At 44.1% G+C, this 16,689-nt stretch overlaps 1 protein-coding gene across 1 annotated transcript; it reads left to right on the top strand.

Annotated features, from left to right (window-relative positions):
• Positions 1-8: 8 nt before the first annotated feature.
• Positions 9-14,446, top strand: RAB35 (RAB35, member RAS oncogene family; the record flags this gene model as incomplete). The annotated part of the gene is made up of 6 exons (XM_015643480.1): positions 9-171; positions 3,553-3,603; positions 4,363-4,486; positions 11,002-11,126; positions 11,214-11,338; positions 11,849-14,446. Coding segments are annotated over 6 exons (717 nt in total), but the record flags the coding sequence as incomplete, so codon positions are not given.
• Between the last annotated feature and the right edge of the window lie 2,243 nt (positions 14,447-16,689).

Raw genomic sequence — 16,689 nt, 5'->3', positions numbered from 1 at the left:
CGGGGAGGGGCGGCCTCCTCCGCCCGGGCACCCGCGGCGTTGTGCTGCCCGTGCGCGGCGCGGGGCTGAGCCGGGAGCCCGCGCTGTGTGTGAATGGCGGGGTGCGTTCGCTTGGGCTTCGGGAGGGTTCATCTGATAAACCTGCGGAACTGGCTACCACAGGATATTATGGTAAATAGCTTGGCTGGGTTTGGGAAAAAGCAGACACGTAGAAGTCAGGACGGCACCGGTAGTGCTGCCGGCATCAACCCTGGCGAGCGCGTGTTTTGACGGCGCCCACTAATCTCTTGCTGGGATGAGGAGGGAATTCCCTTTCCCTGTGACAGGCAGTTTAGGGATCGATGGGAAGGGCTGGCTGCCCTAAGGACTGTTGTTGCCTGTGTGGCAGCTAGTACGTTTTAACAGTCATTATTATCTTAAGTATTCCTTAAGACTTTTTCTTCGCTTCAGCCTGAAGTCTTAGTTCTAGAGTTCTTATTTTTTTTTAAATTCTGATTTTATAAGTCCTGGCAGAGCTGGTAGCTTTGTATACTCATTATAGTGTAGGATGCGATAGCTAAAAATAGGAGATAAAGGCGTCGTTTGAGGGTTTTTTTTGAAAATAGACCTTTAAATACTTCTGCAGCAACCTCAGAAACTTCTGGAGGGCTGAGCGTGTGAACTGTGCCAGTGTCTGGTGCTTTGGTCTGGGTATATAAGAATTGAGGAAGATTCCTGCCGTCGGTGCAGCTCGGTGTTGGTAGCACTCCAGCAGCTTACAGCTGAATTTCCATAAACTGGAGAAGGGTGCATCCACCCTCTTCTTTAACAGAGGTGTGGTCCGTGGGGCGGCAGGTCCCGGCATGCAGCAAGGCACAGCTCTTGGATGAAAGGGTAATGTTGCACGATCTTGGCAATTGTCACCTTCAAGAGCTTTAGCCTCATGTAAAAAATGTTTTATTCTACACTGAACGGTGTCTGCATGAAGGGATCTAAGGAGGGAGACAGGACAGCAGCTTCAGAGCAGCTTAAACCCCAGGCAGCTCTGGGAGCCTGCGGATTATTACAACCAAATGCTGCTTTCTGAGTTGAGCAGTAACTCTGTTGCTTGCTGATGAGTTCCAAAACTGTTCAGGCAAGATAAACAGGATGGTGAAAACTGTGAGGAAGACTTCTCATTTTAAACAATTAAATAAATTTTCTCAGCTTAGTCTTCTTGAGCAAAATCCCTATAGTGTATCCAGTGAAAGGGGTGTTGTGAGAATTGTCAGGCTGCCTGTGGTTCTCTGCTGTAATTAAATTTCACTATGTAGTTTGACTATTGATTTTTCTTTGGTTTTGTTTTTGCTAACCCCAACAGGAAGGCTTTGTCCCTGCTTTCACAAAACAGTTTGCTTGCCTTGTTTATTGACATTTATTCATTGCAATAGGAAGTGACTGTTACTGTATAAGATACTTCTGTCTCGACTGCTTTCCCCTGTATGCAAATCTGTCAAGAGGGTAGTAGGTTTGTGTGTTTTTAGAACAGGTCATCTTGAAAAGCTGCTGGTGATTTCAGCTGTGCCAGATATTTAAAAATAATACAGATGATCTGTGCTTTGCATCTGCTTCTTTAATTCACTCTACCATTCAGTAAGATATGGGTCTTAGAATCTTGTCTGACACTGAAATTTACTTTTAATTGTACAAAGTCAATAGGCCTTTTTTTTTTGTTGTTGTTGTTTTGTTTCATTTTGCTGTCTTTAACAAGCTGAGGGCCCTGCAAGCCTTCTCTTCAGCTCTTCAAACAGCTCTGTGTGGGAAGTGTGGGGTCACCAAGAGTGTGGTTTCTCTACACGTGAAGAGTATGGGTCAGAGGCAGTGTTTGTTTAGTGAGATCGTTGTCACTGGGAGCAGTTAGAACTTCCTGAGTTCGGGAGGTTTCTTGTCTCTGGAAGCTGCCAGCATGCTGGGAGGGAGCTGTGCAGCTTGTGCAGCGGAGGGCAGTGTGACAGAGCAGTGTCATGTGCAGCTCTGCAGCACCGCCCGGGGCTGGCTGAGCTCGGAGATGCTGCTGTGGTCTGACAAGTCTGCAGGTTCCGGCATCTTCTGTCCTTTCACTGAGCTGAAGGCCAAGGCTGCTTGGTCAAGAAGCACAGCACTTGCTATTGAAACATTCTTGTTTTCTCTTAGTTTCTTATTTTTTCTTAATTGACTGGTATTTGCAGAGCTTTAACTCTTGCTAAGTAACCAGTCCTCTGTTAAAGTACAGGAACTGCTCTACTACCTTTTTTGAGCTCAGAGGTATTGATTATATGCATGCTGTAACTTTGTGGTTTTTAGTTCCTTTCCTCTTTTCCTCCTTAGCTTGGTAGCAATGAGAAATGAGCATGGCTTCTCCAGATGGCTGGTGATTTGAACTTTTTGCAAATGAGACCTGTCATACTGAAATCATGCAGATTTTTAGGTTGGATTTTATTTTTTGTTGGTAGCTGTTGTCACATTCCAGGAGCTGAGAACTGCCAGAGTTCTGCATAGCCTTTGCATAGGTCTTCTATTAAGAAGAACTTGCAAGTTATACATCATCAAAATAATTACCTTGAATAACTTCTACCTGAAAAGATTTAATAGATAATTACCCTGGTGAAGTTGAATTTCCCATTCATGCCATAGCAGATTTATTTTGGGGAGGAAAGGTCATTAACAGCAGAGATGTTATGCAGAGATAACAGCGTAGAGGCATTTGGATACCCAGATTCCCTTGGGTGGGTGTGCAGGAATGAGTTTCTTACAGTTCTTGTCTGAAGCACTGTGGAAAACGGTTCCCTTGCAAGAGACTGTGATCAGGGTGCAAACAATCAGTTATGGAAAACCTGGATGAAGTGCTACTCAAAGCATTCAGAGAAATGTTGCATGGAACATTCTGGCAACAGGTACAGCTTCAGAAAGGTGTGTGTCCTCCCTGTTCAGTGTGGAACAAGGCTGCTTTGGATGGCAATACAGGACAGTGATTCCCAATTCCTGTTTGGTTCAGGCTTCTGTTAGACTGTGGCCATGCTAATGTGAGCTTTGTAGTACCAAGCCCTGGTGTAATTGTCAGAGCAGCCCAAATTCCACACAGAATGGGAGGTAGGCAGTGGTGTTACTGACGTCACACATGATGTGCAAGTGGAATTCAATAGAGTGCTGAATTCAGAGCAGTGTTCTGAGCCCTTGTTAATTCACAGGACACGCTCAGCTTTGGCTCTTTCCCTAGCAGATGTAAGCCTACTGATTGTAAACTTGCTTTTAGTTATTATTCTTCTCTGACCTCTTGAACTGGCCATAGTTCAGAAGCTGCTGTTGGAGGGTTTGCTGAGGGCTGGAGGAGGGAGGGCACAAGTCCCCCCTCCCTGCTCTGCTACCAGAAGCATCCTGAGCCTTGGGGTGACTGTGCTTGGTCAAATCTCCAAGGAGAGCGTGAAGATGAGCAGTCAAGGTGGATGGTCTAAATAATGTGCTGATTTTTATGCAATGGATAGGTAAAACAGTGTTAACATTCCCTGACCCCCAGGATGCCTGTACTGAAAGATTTGCTGTGTTTGTCTGTTGTAGGTGTGGGCAAGAGCAGTCTGCTGTTGCGTTTTGCAGATAATACCTTCTCAGGTGAGTAGTTTGTTTCCTTTAGTAAGTGAAATGCTTTAGGTTTGCTCCAGTGCTGCTGGTTGGTAAGGAATCTGTGCCCACTGATAGCTGTGCTGGGAATACATCATGCTTTAACTTTGCATCTCTTGGTATAAGCCTGTACAGGCCGTTCTGTCTGATCTTCACTCGCACCTGGAAGTCCCTGAGTATTGAAATACTGAGGTGGTTCCAGAAACAGCTTAGATGGTTTAGGTTGTGCTGTACTCTCTGCAGACTTCCTATTAAGCATTTGGGATTTAGATTGATTGAGTAGTGTGGTAAACCACTTATATTTGTGATAGAACCAATTTATTGGGAGGAAACTCTTAGAACAGACTGTATTCAAAGTGTTTGCACAAGCATTTAGAGCAAAGCGTTGTCTCAAAATTTTCACAAGTGAAATTCTCTCATGGTTACTATTTCTTGAGATGCTTGGGTGCACATTCTTGATTGAAGGTTTAGAAAAACAATAATTTCATTTTGTAACACTGAGCTTTTAATTTTAAAGGCAGTATGGGAGAAGTGGCTTTATGTCCAGGAAAAAAACGCTGTTAGCTTTTTTTTAGCTAAAACTATGCAGATCAGCATGATATAAGGCATTTTAAACAGTAAGCAGATATGGGGAACCTTGTTCTCCTGTCCAGTCTGAGAGCTGCTGCCAAGTAGTGTTCAAGAAGTGTGCTTTGGGACATCCAAAATAAACAAGACTTAGGTTCTCACTTACCCCTGCTTTCCCTCCAGGCAGCTACATCACCACCATTGGAGTGGATTTTAAAATCCGGACAGTTGAGATCAATGGAGAGAAGGTGAAACTCCAGATCTGGGACACAGCTGGCCAAGAACGCTTCCGGACTATTACATCAACGTGAGTAACACCAGGCTTTGTGCTGTGTAGCTTTGGCTTTGGATCTCATAGTCCAGAGTTGGGGTTTAAGTGTTGCAGTTGATTAACTAATGATAGCTGTGTGGTCTGTACAGTGAAACTTGTCTCAGCTGTGTCAGAACTGACTGTGGTGGTGATACTCTGGCAAGGTTTGGAACTGGGATTGCAGTTTCTCATCCTTCTATGCATTTCTGTGATGGCTTTGTCTTACCCCTCTCCTGCTGTTTTCCAAATGGTAGAACTGGAGTTACTAGACTGCATATAGTAGACAACTCGTTTCTGTGCCTGTCCAAGTTCATCCTCTGATTGAATGCACTGCAGAGCACAGAGTGCAAACTCTCTGTCAGTGTCATATAACTGATGAACAGCTTGGAGATTGAAGAATAGGATTTCTGATCCCTGGTTTTCCTTTAGGACAAATGCTTTAGCAGCCATCTTTGTGTGGAGTTCTGCTGAAGCAGACACCCACATGATATTAACCTTTTCCTTGGTTGGAATTCAGATTCGAACTCATTGTCCTTTTGAACAGTGTGTGCAGAGCTTTTCCTGTTCCTGAAGAAACCACACCTAGAGCTGCAGTGGTGGGAACTAAGAATAAAATGTGTTTGTAAACTGATTGCAGTAAAGATGGACTGCTCATGCGGGAAGACTGAAAAGTGCGCTTGGAAATGAACTTTTTGTTTCCTTGGGTTTTAACCAAAATAATTCTTGAAATAATCCATGTGTTTCACTTGGTCTTTCGTGACTCACTTCTCCTTTGGCTCTTACTTGAGAGGACGATCTTTTTCAGCTGATGAGCTGATTAATTTACTCAGACCAGAAAATAATGAGATTGGTTGCATGTGTGTTATGTCTAAAGCACTAGAAATGGCCAAGTTGAACGTGATGTGTGCGCCTCCCCTTTCCTTTGCACTCCTATACGGATATTACTGGATTACTTCCATTGTTTCTTAAGTGTTTAGCTTGAAAAAAACCTCAGTTGCCTCTTGTAGGGTTCCTGTGTGTGACATCACTTCTTGTTTGAGCGCTGCAGGCAGCTTTGGGAAGGAAGTGGTGAGGGGGAGGCAGGCGCGCAGTGCTGCGGCCCCGTCAGCTGTGACAGGCGGGTCCGGGAGCCTCGATTACTGCTGAGTCAGCAAATGGCCTTCCTGTTTGCAGATTCCTAATGAGCGTTGGGTCGTGGGGCTGATGCCAGCTAGCTGAGAAAGCCATGGTGTATCCAGCCCTGAGCAGGGAATACCAGCAAAGGAGGGTTCTCTCTGTCAACGGGAGTAGCTGGGGATCAGACTTTGCGCGGTGTTTTATGTAAATTCGTCTCTTGATTAAAATAGATAAGTTGAAATATTATTGCCGTGACATGTTGGAATTTTGCTACTGCATCCTTTTGTATAGCTTTTTACCCAAGTGAGGCATGTTTTACTTTGGGGGGAGCTAATGTTTTGGGATTTCTGCCATAGCTCTGGTAGTTACAGAATCCTCCATGGTCAGGGAAAGAGGTCTGCATTTTTTGCAATTCTGTGCAGAGGAGTTCATGTGTTCAAGTGGATTTGAAGTGTTGAGAAAAACACTTTGGGAATGCTGGTTATAGTGGGATGAGGGCTCCTCTTGCTAGGTTGGTTTGCTGTGCCTGTCTAGTGTTCTGGTTATATCACCTATAAGACCAGGTGATAACAGGAGTTAAATTTTAGAAATGGTTCCAGCTGGTTTGTTTGTTTGCTTTTTTCATTTACTGGAAAAGTAGTACTGTAACTGATTTATTTATCCTAAACTGACTGACAAATCCAGTAACCTTTCTTGTTCTTACAAAAAGGGCTTGGCTATCAAATCATGGGTGGAGTGTGAGTGCCCTGTCAACAGAATGTAGTAGTCTGCCTAGTCTTTGACTAGATTGAGGTTTAGACTGAAGTTAAGAATATAAAAGGTGTTCCTTCAGTATTACAGTAGGTCAGGGAGTCCCTTTACAGTGAAAGGCAGAGTTCAGATTGATATTGAGCCAAGCCTGGCAAGCAAGCCTGAAATTAGAGCCCATCTGGTAATTACAGTAATAGGTTGGTAGTGCTGCTCTGTGGACTTACAACTGCAAAATGGTAGAGGTGGTAGGAAGTTAATAGTGGAAAATTGGGAAACATTGAAGGTTGTACTAGTTTGATTTCACTTGACTGCAGTCAAAAGCTGAAAAGCAGAATAAAACTGTTAAGGAACAGAAATCAAGTTGGTCTGGAGTATTCTACAGAAGCTCAAGAAAATGAAGCTAGATCAGAATTTCAGACTAAGAAGTATAAATGCAGCTGGTTTTATTGTCTGTTAAATGTGGAAATACTGGGATAGCTGGTGCCTTCTGGGAGGAGAGGCTGATCTGTGTGAATTTGGTTGCCATGGAATGTCATCCAAATTCAATTTACTTTAAATTCACCAGGGATTTAGCATGCCAGGACGCAGCTGTATTAGCAGGAATACTTAAAATGCATGAACAGCCAGTCCCTGTACTTGATTTCCTCTTGCAGACAGGACTACTTTGTCCTGATTCAGGACTGTGGGTTTAGGATTCAAGCTGTACATAATAGTTGTCAGATGCCAGCTCAGGATGAATAGTGATAGCAGAGGGACCTTCTGCCATGGTTTCCTGTGGAATGGCATGTTTGAGAGAGAGAGATAAGATCTTTGAGATGATAGAATTGCTGTGTCTTGTAAAGCAGATATAACTTAAAGGCTAGTAGTTAAAAGACTGGTCTGACTGACAATAGATGTGCTTCCAAGAACTTGAAAGAAAGATGAGTATGAAATCAGATTATTAGAAGTCTCTGGAAATGGTTAGAATTGTAGATGAATGAAAGAATGAAGGAAATGTGCACTACAAAGTAGTAAAATATGAGCAAAGAAGGGATTAAACCAGTGACCTGTCTTTCACATTTGGCAGTTACGTGATTTCCTGAAAATAACATATGGGTCCTACTGGACTGACACAGTGTCTCTGTTAAATCTGACTTAGCTGCTCCATGAAACTGTACAACAATTAACAACATCTGGTTGTTCTAATTCCAGATGCTAATATTGAGCAGCAATTTCTAGAAGGGAATATGAGAACTTTCTCCCTGGTTTCTTGCAGCAGGGAATTCCCCAATGAGTTCCCTGTTTCCCCAGGCTGCGTTCAGGGATGTGGGGGGATGCAGGTGGCTGAAGGACATGTTGAGTTTGGATAATCCCCAATTTAATTCAAGTAGTAGAACAAGCAATAAGGTGTTTATCTTAAAGGTTGGCTTTCTTAAGCCTTTTCCACATCTAAGTTAAAGGTAAAGCCCCTGGGTCTAGGGAACTCTTCCAACTCTATGGGGGCTATGTTGGCTATTACCAAGCATTCAAGGGCATACACGAGTCAGGTTTGGTTGTCTTTCACCTCATTATGAACCTATTCTTAAAATGAATAACTGGTCTAGAATGTTTTTCTTATGTATTTCACAAAGGTATTTCCACCAGCAGATGCTGGTTTTGGAGGTTTGCAGAGTACACACCCACCACACAGAGGACAGCCAGCATCAGTCTGTGACTGAGAGGCTCAGATTGAGGACTTCAGGTCTCTTCTGCTCTCATTTCTGTGGTCTCCATTTCCCCAAAAATGTAGATGGGAAGGAGATAAGACATTCTTTCCCTTGTGTCAAAGTCTGAACTACCTCTTGGTTGCCAAAAGCACAAAATTTACACCTACTCCTCCCTGAATGCCAAAAGCCCCATCTGTTCTCTACTCGCCAAAGCCCACAACCTGTTATAAAAGCAATTCTGCACTGCATCATTCTGGAAGTTGAAGTATGAGATAGGATAAATCAGATTTTGTTTTCTAGTACTGTCCTGCATTTGGGGTTGGAGAAGCTTTGCTGTATTGTTAAGCCTAAAATGTTATCTAGGATTCAGAGCCATATCTAACAACTGATAGAAAATAGCATGACCAGCTTTTTGAGAAAAAATGTGTGCTGTGGGACTTAAGAGTTAGAGAATAACAGGTAGTCATGGTCTTATCTCTCAGGCTTATCTCTCTTGGTAATGACAGCCAATAGAGAAAATGACATTTTAGTGTAGATGAGGGGTTGGCAACCTTTCTAGAACGATGTGCCAGACAATTTTCCCTTCCAAAAATAGAAGCAGTGTGTGCTGGTAGGCACTCAGCAGGAGTCAGGGGTTGCTGTCTTGCACAAAGGAAGCTATTTCTGATGAGATGGTTGGCACTATCAGTGGCAGGAGCTCCAAGCTCCTGCAGGGTTCCCATTGCTGTGGTGGTCTGTGCTGCAGGGTCCAGCCCACAGCCCCCATCCCAGGAGCAAAAGGCGACGGTGCTGACGCTGTGTCAGGAGTGGGATCGGTACGCGCAGGCTGCCGGCTTTCCACTCCCCGACATCATATGCTTTGCTTAGAAGAAAATGTAGGTGCGTGGGCAAGGTAGGAGCAGCAGGATGCTCCACTGGGCCTCTGGTTGGGCTGACAGGGATGCCAGGCTGGGCTCGGTGTGCGCAGCAGAACGAAGCAGCTCTGCGTAGGTGCAGCTGAACCACTGCGCTTCTCTAAGGGCTGAGTGTTGTCTTGGCAAATGCAGTTGGGGAGGAAGTGGTAGGTCAGTCTGAGGGCTGCTGAATTAAAAGACTGTTAGGTGATGATGCTGGAGAGCTTGAAGAGAATTGGTTTATTGTTCAGCTGTAGAGAAATCCAGTGTGTTGGTAGGATTGGGGATCTTTCCCTTTCTGATGTTATCACATCAAAACCAGTGTGCAGGGCATGCTAGTGTCAGGAGAGGATGGGTTATTTTTGCAACATGTGGATTCAGGCCATGGAGTACTTTTCCCCTCTAAAAGATCCAAGTTATGAGCAAAGTTGAGTTGTAATCAAGTAAAGCACAAATGCAGTGCTGTGGCAAGTTTTGAAGTTGTTGAGAGAACTGACTGCAAATGGATTAGATCATTTGAAAGAGCAGGATTTCTTATCGGCTGGAATTAAGTAATTCTTACCTGAGTTAGTGCTTGCCAAGGGAAGCGAATGTACAACATAAATCACTGGTAAAACATGGTATGGGAGAAGCATTTGAATGTCTTCTGCAAGTGTCCAGATGGGCAGTAGGAGCAGAGCATCATGGAGAGGAGCACTGGAACCCAGGGACTATCGCTGCAGGGGGATCAGGAGTGGAAGGTGTGTGACTCTGGGGGTGATCTGTGACTCTCTGCAGGTCTGAGGGTGCATAGAGGCTGCTGGCTTCTCTTGTAGAAGGATGAGGCTGGAGGGGGGAAGAGACAGTGACTTGCTTAAGCACTTCAGTAGCAAAGTGAGCTGAAGCTTTGAGATCTTCTCAAAGGTGTGTTTGGGTTAGAGTCAAAGGCTTTGAAGTTCAAAGGTGTTTGTTGAGTTGGAAAAGTCAAAGAGGAGCAGAATGATCACAGTGGACATCTCTGAAGTGCAGTGGATGTACTGCAAGAAGTGTTTGTGGTAAGACAGCAAGGTCTAGGAATGCTGTCACAGTTTAAGGGAAAATTCTCAATTTTGTATTTATTAAAAATTTTAATGTTGATCAGAAAAAAGAGAAGACACTATAAGGAAAAGAATAAAGCTACACATAATATAAAAAAATGGATCCTGATGAAGACCTCACTGTTAACTGTTTCCTGTTTCAATGACTTTTTATTTTTTTGGGTTACAGCTGCCTAATTTGCAATAGGGAATGTACCTGGTAGCCTTGTGGTAGTAGCTGAAAACTGAGAAGGTAGAGCTTGTTGGGTTTTTATTTAGCATTTTCATGGTGCACATAGTATCTGCCTTGGGTAGCTTTGTGCAGGTGATAATGCTGGAACCTGAATTCAGATATTTTTCTTGCATATCAGACTTGCTCATCATCTTTTAGAGGTGCCAGTTGCCCAAGACTAATGGGAATATACTGAAGTAAAGCTTATTTTTAATGGCTAAAGGTAGCAGAGTGCATTGAATGCACATATGGAGTCGATCTGTTGAGTAGGAAGGTGTGATCAGAACACAGTCGTTCAACAAGACAGAAATTTTTGAGAGCTTGAGAGAACTGTGACTGAAGGTTGAGTATATTTGGAGATCTGCTGAAATTTTAGTCTGTAAGTAATCGTTCACAGATAACAGAATTATTGCAAAAACTTAATGTGGCTTATACAGCCCCAAGGTTCACATCACAGCCAGTACAGAGGATGTGCCTTTGGTCCTGTAGCTGGAAGACAGCATTCATCTTTGAAGGTCTTGAAAACCTCTACAAGGAAGATTTTAGAAATCTTTGGACTTGGAAATGTATTTGTATAGAGCGAATGAGCAGGGAGCTCTGTAGCTTTGGAGGAATAGCCTGGGATCAAGCTGATATCAAAGAGCTACATGAGTCTCAGTGGAAAGAAAACAGGGGCACTTGATTACCAGAACTTGAGGATTTGTTGTGAATCCTGTAGAAGCTCAGTGGAGGAGAAGGTGATACCTAGAGTTAACAGCTGCTGTCCTTTTGTGCCCCACAGGTATTACAGGGGAACACATGGGGTCATTGTTGTCTACGACGTAACGAGCGCAGAATCTTTTGTGAATGTAAAACGGTGGTTGCATGAAATTAATCAAAACTGTGATGATGTCTGCAGGATACTAGGTAGGTAATTAGGGAGTTACAGCATCTTATTTAGTGGGCTGGCCTGCTGAAATACCAAACTGACTTTTATTCTCTTTCCTTTTTTAGTGGGCAATAAGAATGATGACCCAGACCGAAAAGTGGTAGAAACAGAAGATGCCTATAAATTTGCTGGGCAGATGGAGATCCAATTGTTTGAGACCAGCGCCAAAGAAAATATTAATGTGGAAGAGGTAATATAATATTCAGAAGAGTAGAGATAAAATGATTTGGGGTGTGGGAAGAAATAAAATTTCCGTTCTTCCCATTGAGAAAGAAAAAGTTCTTGTATGAGTTGCAAGTAGTAGGTAAAATGTCAAAAAGAGACATTTGGCTCTTTATGGAAGTGTTGGGGAAGCAAAATGAAGGAGCCCACACTGCATTTTCAGTAGCTTTACAGTGCTTACGTATTAGGCAGGAAAGACTTGAGAATGCTTGTAGGAGGTAGGACTGCCCAGGCTTCACTCCTGGCCTCAGCCACCAAACTGCCCTGGTTTTATTTACTGGTTTGGAAGAAGGGATAAGAGGTACTGTTGAGTTTGGGAGTGGGCTGGGAAAAGGTATTGGATTTCCACTCAGGCCAGGTAAGGTCTCTGAAGCATTATTGAAACATACAGCAAAGGGGAATGGCTTGCAAGGAGCAGCACCCCACAGGAGGCAGCCCGAGTTCTGTGGTGGTCTGAGTGTGCTTGTTTCTCTTGCAGATGTTTAATTGCATTACAGAGCTTGTCCTGCGAGCAAAGAAAGAAAACTTAGCAAAGCAGCAACAGCAGCAACAGAACGATGTGGTGAAGCTAACGAAGAACAGTAAAAGGAAGAAGAGGTGCTGCTAATGCCCCTTCCCTGCTGCAGAGACTCTGCTCTCAGACAGATCAGCCCCTCCAGCTAGACTCGGGCAATTCCACTGGGGCAGGCTTTGGGAGGACTTTCTCAGTTTTGTGCCGTTATTTAAAGATTATTTTTTCTCCATGTTTTCTATCAAGAGGCGCTGGCACCTTACCACTGCAGTGCCAAGAAGGTATCGGATGGAATCTTGCCCCCCTCTCCTCCCCTGCTCATTCCAGTGCGCCTTGTAGACAAGAAGGACGTTGCCTACCAAGTGGACTAATTAACCCAAGTTTGTATATAATGTATATTGCTTTAACCAGCCTCGCCTCCCTGTTGTCGCTTTGGCTTCTGCCTTCTTAATGTCAACCAATCAAGGACTGCAGAGTTCATCTTTTTAAAGAAAAAGTTTAAAAGTTCTTAATTTGAGTTGGCCCCAGGTTGGCAGCAACTGCTTCCTGGGGCCTCCAGCTTCATTTCTGTTGGGCTCCAGGCTGGCAACTGGTGTCCCTGGGGTCCCTGGCTTCTTCTGGAGTCCCAGGCTTTTCCTGGGGCTCAGGCTGTGTTTTTCTAGGTACCAGGATTGCAGGTGTCGCTGCTGGAGCCTGGGGTTTCATTTCACCAGCCCCTGGGCTGGCAGCTGGAGCTGCTGCTGGGGCCTGGAATTTCAGCTTGCCATCATCCAGATTTGTGGCTGGATCTTTGGGTTTCACCTCCTTGTGCTGCAGCCCAGCTGTACCTGTGCTCTCCTGTAGTTTGTATCAAGATACTGGAAAACAAACTGACCTGCAGAAGTGGGATTTTTTTTTAAATTTTTTTTTTAAGCAAAGTTTAACAACTTTGACCTCTGCTTCTGGTTCTGCCAGTGTCCTAAGTGAGGGTCCATTTCTTTTGACAAGAACAAAAATCATGTGATTCTGCCAAAAACCCCAAACTTCTCCTTGTTGCCCTGTCCACAAATAGGCAATCTGAACTTGAATGTGAATTTTGGTGGCAAAGCTTTTGTTTTTGAGAGAGAAAAGGCATGAAAAAAAATCCAGCTCTCCTTATTGATGTCTGAATATGAAAGCTGCAGGATCATTCCCGGGATTCTTCTGTTAGGAAGGAGGACTGCTGTTAATGCAAAGAAATGGAAAGCTTGCTTGCTTGGGTTATGTGGTGGTGGAGGATCACACTTGGAAACAAACTGGGCTTGCTGTGCTCAGCAACATTTTCCTGGCCCTCGTCAGCCTTTCTGGGAAAACAAGGGCTCACTTCCTCAACCTGAATAGATGTAGTTAAAGGTGGAGAGTGTACGTGTGTGTAACTAAAATATCAAATGTCTGGGCTGAAGGGACATGCTCAGCACCTGAATTATTGCCTAAATAATATTAAAAAAATAATTTTACCTTAAAAGGCATGGAGGATATGACTTCCTTTAAGGCCTTGAAGGTGGACATACTCCATGTGCCAGTAATTGGCCCTATGGAATTGCTGGCCTTAGTTTGGTAGGATGTGATTCACCCCTGTCCGTGAGCTTGGAATCATCAGCCCACTTCTCTCCCTCACCCTTTCCCCAGGAGAGGCTAAATTTTAGTCACTTATTTTGCCTGCATTTTTTTAGATTTTTCAGGTTGTGGTAAGAGCCCTGATGATACAATCACATCACAATCAATCACTTTAAAGAGTTTTTCCAAAGTGCAAACAATGAATGTGTAACACGTGGGTTTTTAATCCGTTCAGGTGCTGGGGATACGTATCCAGCTGCCTTCACCCATCTCTTTTATTCACATATCTTGCATTGGTAACCCAAGAACTGGAGTGAGCTGGGATGATGCTGCTGGAGGGAGCTCTGATCACTGTAAGATTTGAGTGGCTGTGGAAAGTGGTGGCTTGGGTCACACCAGTCCATCCTGTCTGCTCTCCAGTGTGGAATGTGGTGTGTGCTGGGAGGAGCTGGGCCCGTCCCTGGAGCTGTGCTGTGGGGGTTTCCCCCTGCAGATGGAGGGGCCCAGCTGTGTTACTTGGGGAATCTTGTTGGTAGCTGTGTGCAGATCTGGGAGGGAGTAACTTCATATAGGCAGAAATAAAGAACATGCCTGAATTTACTGGAAATGATGCAATAAAATGAGGAAATGGTGCACCCAAGCCTGGAGTGTTCTCTTATATGGAAAAATTGTTCCTCTTTGAGTCCAGGTTTTTGTGGCCTTGGTTGGAATTTTGTCAATCCAGGTCTAGGTTCCTGGCTTAAAGTGGGGATTTCTTTCTTGTTTTCCCCAGAGCTGGCTGTAAAGGAGCAGTTACCTCTGCTCTTGCCATCACTGTTCAATTGGAAGGGGTGGGGACTGTTTCTCTAGTGGTGCTGATGTGAAGTTTCCTAAATGTTGAGCAATGGAATGTCTAACTGGTTTGCTAGGATTATTTCTGTAATGAAAGTTTCTAATTATGCTTTTTAAATAATTTTAAAAAACTAAAAATAAAGGTTACAAGCTGCCAAATCTTTTTTTGAGGCTCTGTTTCCTCTGCTGTCCAGCACCTCGAGGTGGAGGGTGGCAAGCCAGGGGTGAGCTCTGCTGCTGTGTGTAAAGGGTTATTTCCTGAAAGGGGATATTAAGAAAACCATAATTAATGCTTTCAAATGTTTAGTTGCTGTTTTAGTTTGAATGAAAGAGCAAGGTGGAATGGGTAACTTATTTCTGTGTGAAGTGAGGTGCCTGTGATTGTGCTGTAATCTTTTGTCTTCCTGCTCAACAAAAAGTATTGAGTGAGCTTTGCAAGCTTCTCTTCCCCAGATGACTAAAAGCATCGAGTCTCTTCTCACTTTCCTGGGAAATTAATGTGTGTTAAATTAATCAGTGCAGGAACTGCAGCCGTGGCTGTGCCCTCAGCATCCCCTTGCCCTGCCCAGGCTGCTCCAGGGGAGCTGATGGAAACCTGCTCTGGGAAGGTGCCTTTGTTCTGTCTGTGCCCTTCTGGGAGGAGGAGGTGGAAGGGACTCCTGGGGACGTGTGAGTGGTCTGAGCTGCAGCTGCTGCCAGCTGTGGGTCTGTCACTGTCTGTGTTGGTGCCTAAACTCCTTCCAGTTGGAGTCTGCCTCCTTACCAAGGCCTGTAAAGGACACAGCTGGAAGGTGGAGTGATTTACTCACCTGTAGGTTTTCCTGTGCACCAAGAGATAAAAATGTTTCAGATGTTTTTGCCCTGGCCCCTTCTCTCCTGAGCACACACAGGGGCTCTACGTCGCTGAATTTCATGGGATGATGCAGCACCAAAGATGCTGTTGGGTGTTAAATGGCAGTTCAAAAAATGAGCTTGTTTTGCAGCTGGGCACAGTAAAGTGGTGAGAGCTGAGACGGTATCATATAAATGATCTGTTTTATTCTGAAGAGAACTATTTACAAAAGAAGTAGAGCATTGTTTTTACTAAAAATATGCCTTTATAGATTTTTATAATATGTATCATATAAAAACCATACATTTATTTACATGACTGCTACATACAAAAATTACAGCACTGTGGTATATGTACATATCTATAGGTACATTCTTTCTGCTTGTCCCTGCTGTGTGCTTTTTCCCTCTCAATCCAAGGGAATCATTGCTGCAGCACCCAGACACTTCCTTTCTTGGCTTTTTGGTTCAAACAATCTTGCTTTTTATAGCTGAGTGGGGAGTAGAGAGTTTGCCTGATGGAGAGGCTTATCTGGAATTCACCATTCTAAGTAGGACAAGTGCATGTGGCCCTGCCCGCAGCCTCACTTTCTGCTCTCTGTGCAAAATGATTCTGTTGTCAGTAACTTTTTGATTTATTTTCATCTCCAGGGCAAGTTGCTGATCTAAGTTTGTATGAAGATAAAGTGCTAGTGACTTGCCTTTCATTTACATTTGTTCCTTGTTTACAGTTGCTTCCTTGCAGACTTGAGGAAGGGGAGACTGATCCCTTTCCTCTCAGGCTGGCATAATAAACATTTGCCCAAACAAGTCACCTGTTACTTGTGGGAAAGTCCTTTGTAACCTTAATCTCAGCAGGCATCTCTTCTCTGTGCAATATTTGAACAGTGACTGTGCAGCCCTACTGTTTTATTTACCATTATGTCGAAAGCAAGGCTGAGGGTTGTGTTTAGAGCTGCTAATCCCACTCCTTTGGGATGCTGAGTACCTGCTGGATTAATGTGCTTCCTCCATCTCATTCCCTGGAGCTGATGTTTCCTTTGCACCGTGTGTGTCCTGGAAGAGTCAAGTACCACAAGTGAAGTGTCTTCTAACCAGCACTGCAAGGCTGATTCTGGGCTCCTGGCCATGACAGGATGGAGGTGAGTGTGTTAATGACAGCACAGGGTGAAGACCTTGTTAAAACACGTGACAAATGGGTGTGAAGGACTGCACAAGGTTTTTCAAGACAAGACAAAACCTAGCTGCTGTGTTAAGGCAGTTTCTGTTCCTGTGGAGTAGCAGCTCAGCACAAGGTCTCCTTTGGTGTGTTGTCCGGTTCATTACACCCAGCTCTCTTGTATCTCTGGGTTTAGTAGTGCAACTAAGTCTTTAGGGTGAAGGGGCTTGTTTGAAGAAACTATACCCAACTGGCACCTTAGAACATGCTGACTTTCCTCTTGCAATCTCTTCTGTCACTCTTGTTAAATAAATAAAATTGCAGTGGGATTAAGGATTCTCCATAAATGAAGAGATGTGCTGTGCCTACCCTTACAACTGATTGAGTCACTTTCCTCAGCAAACATAGCAGA

This window comes from Parus major, chromosome 15 (assembly GCF_001522545.3).
Source record: "Parus major isolate Abel chromosome 15, Parus_major1.1, whole genome shotgun sequence".
In the NCBI taxonomy this organism is placed as follows: Eukaryota; Metazoa; Chordata; class Aves; order Passeriformes; family Paridae; genus Parus; species Parus major.
The sequence above is the reverse complement of the archived record's forward strand: the minus strand, read 5'-3'. Positions and strand labels throughout refer to the sequence as shown.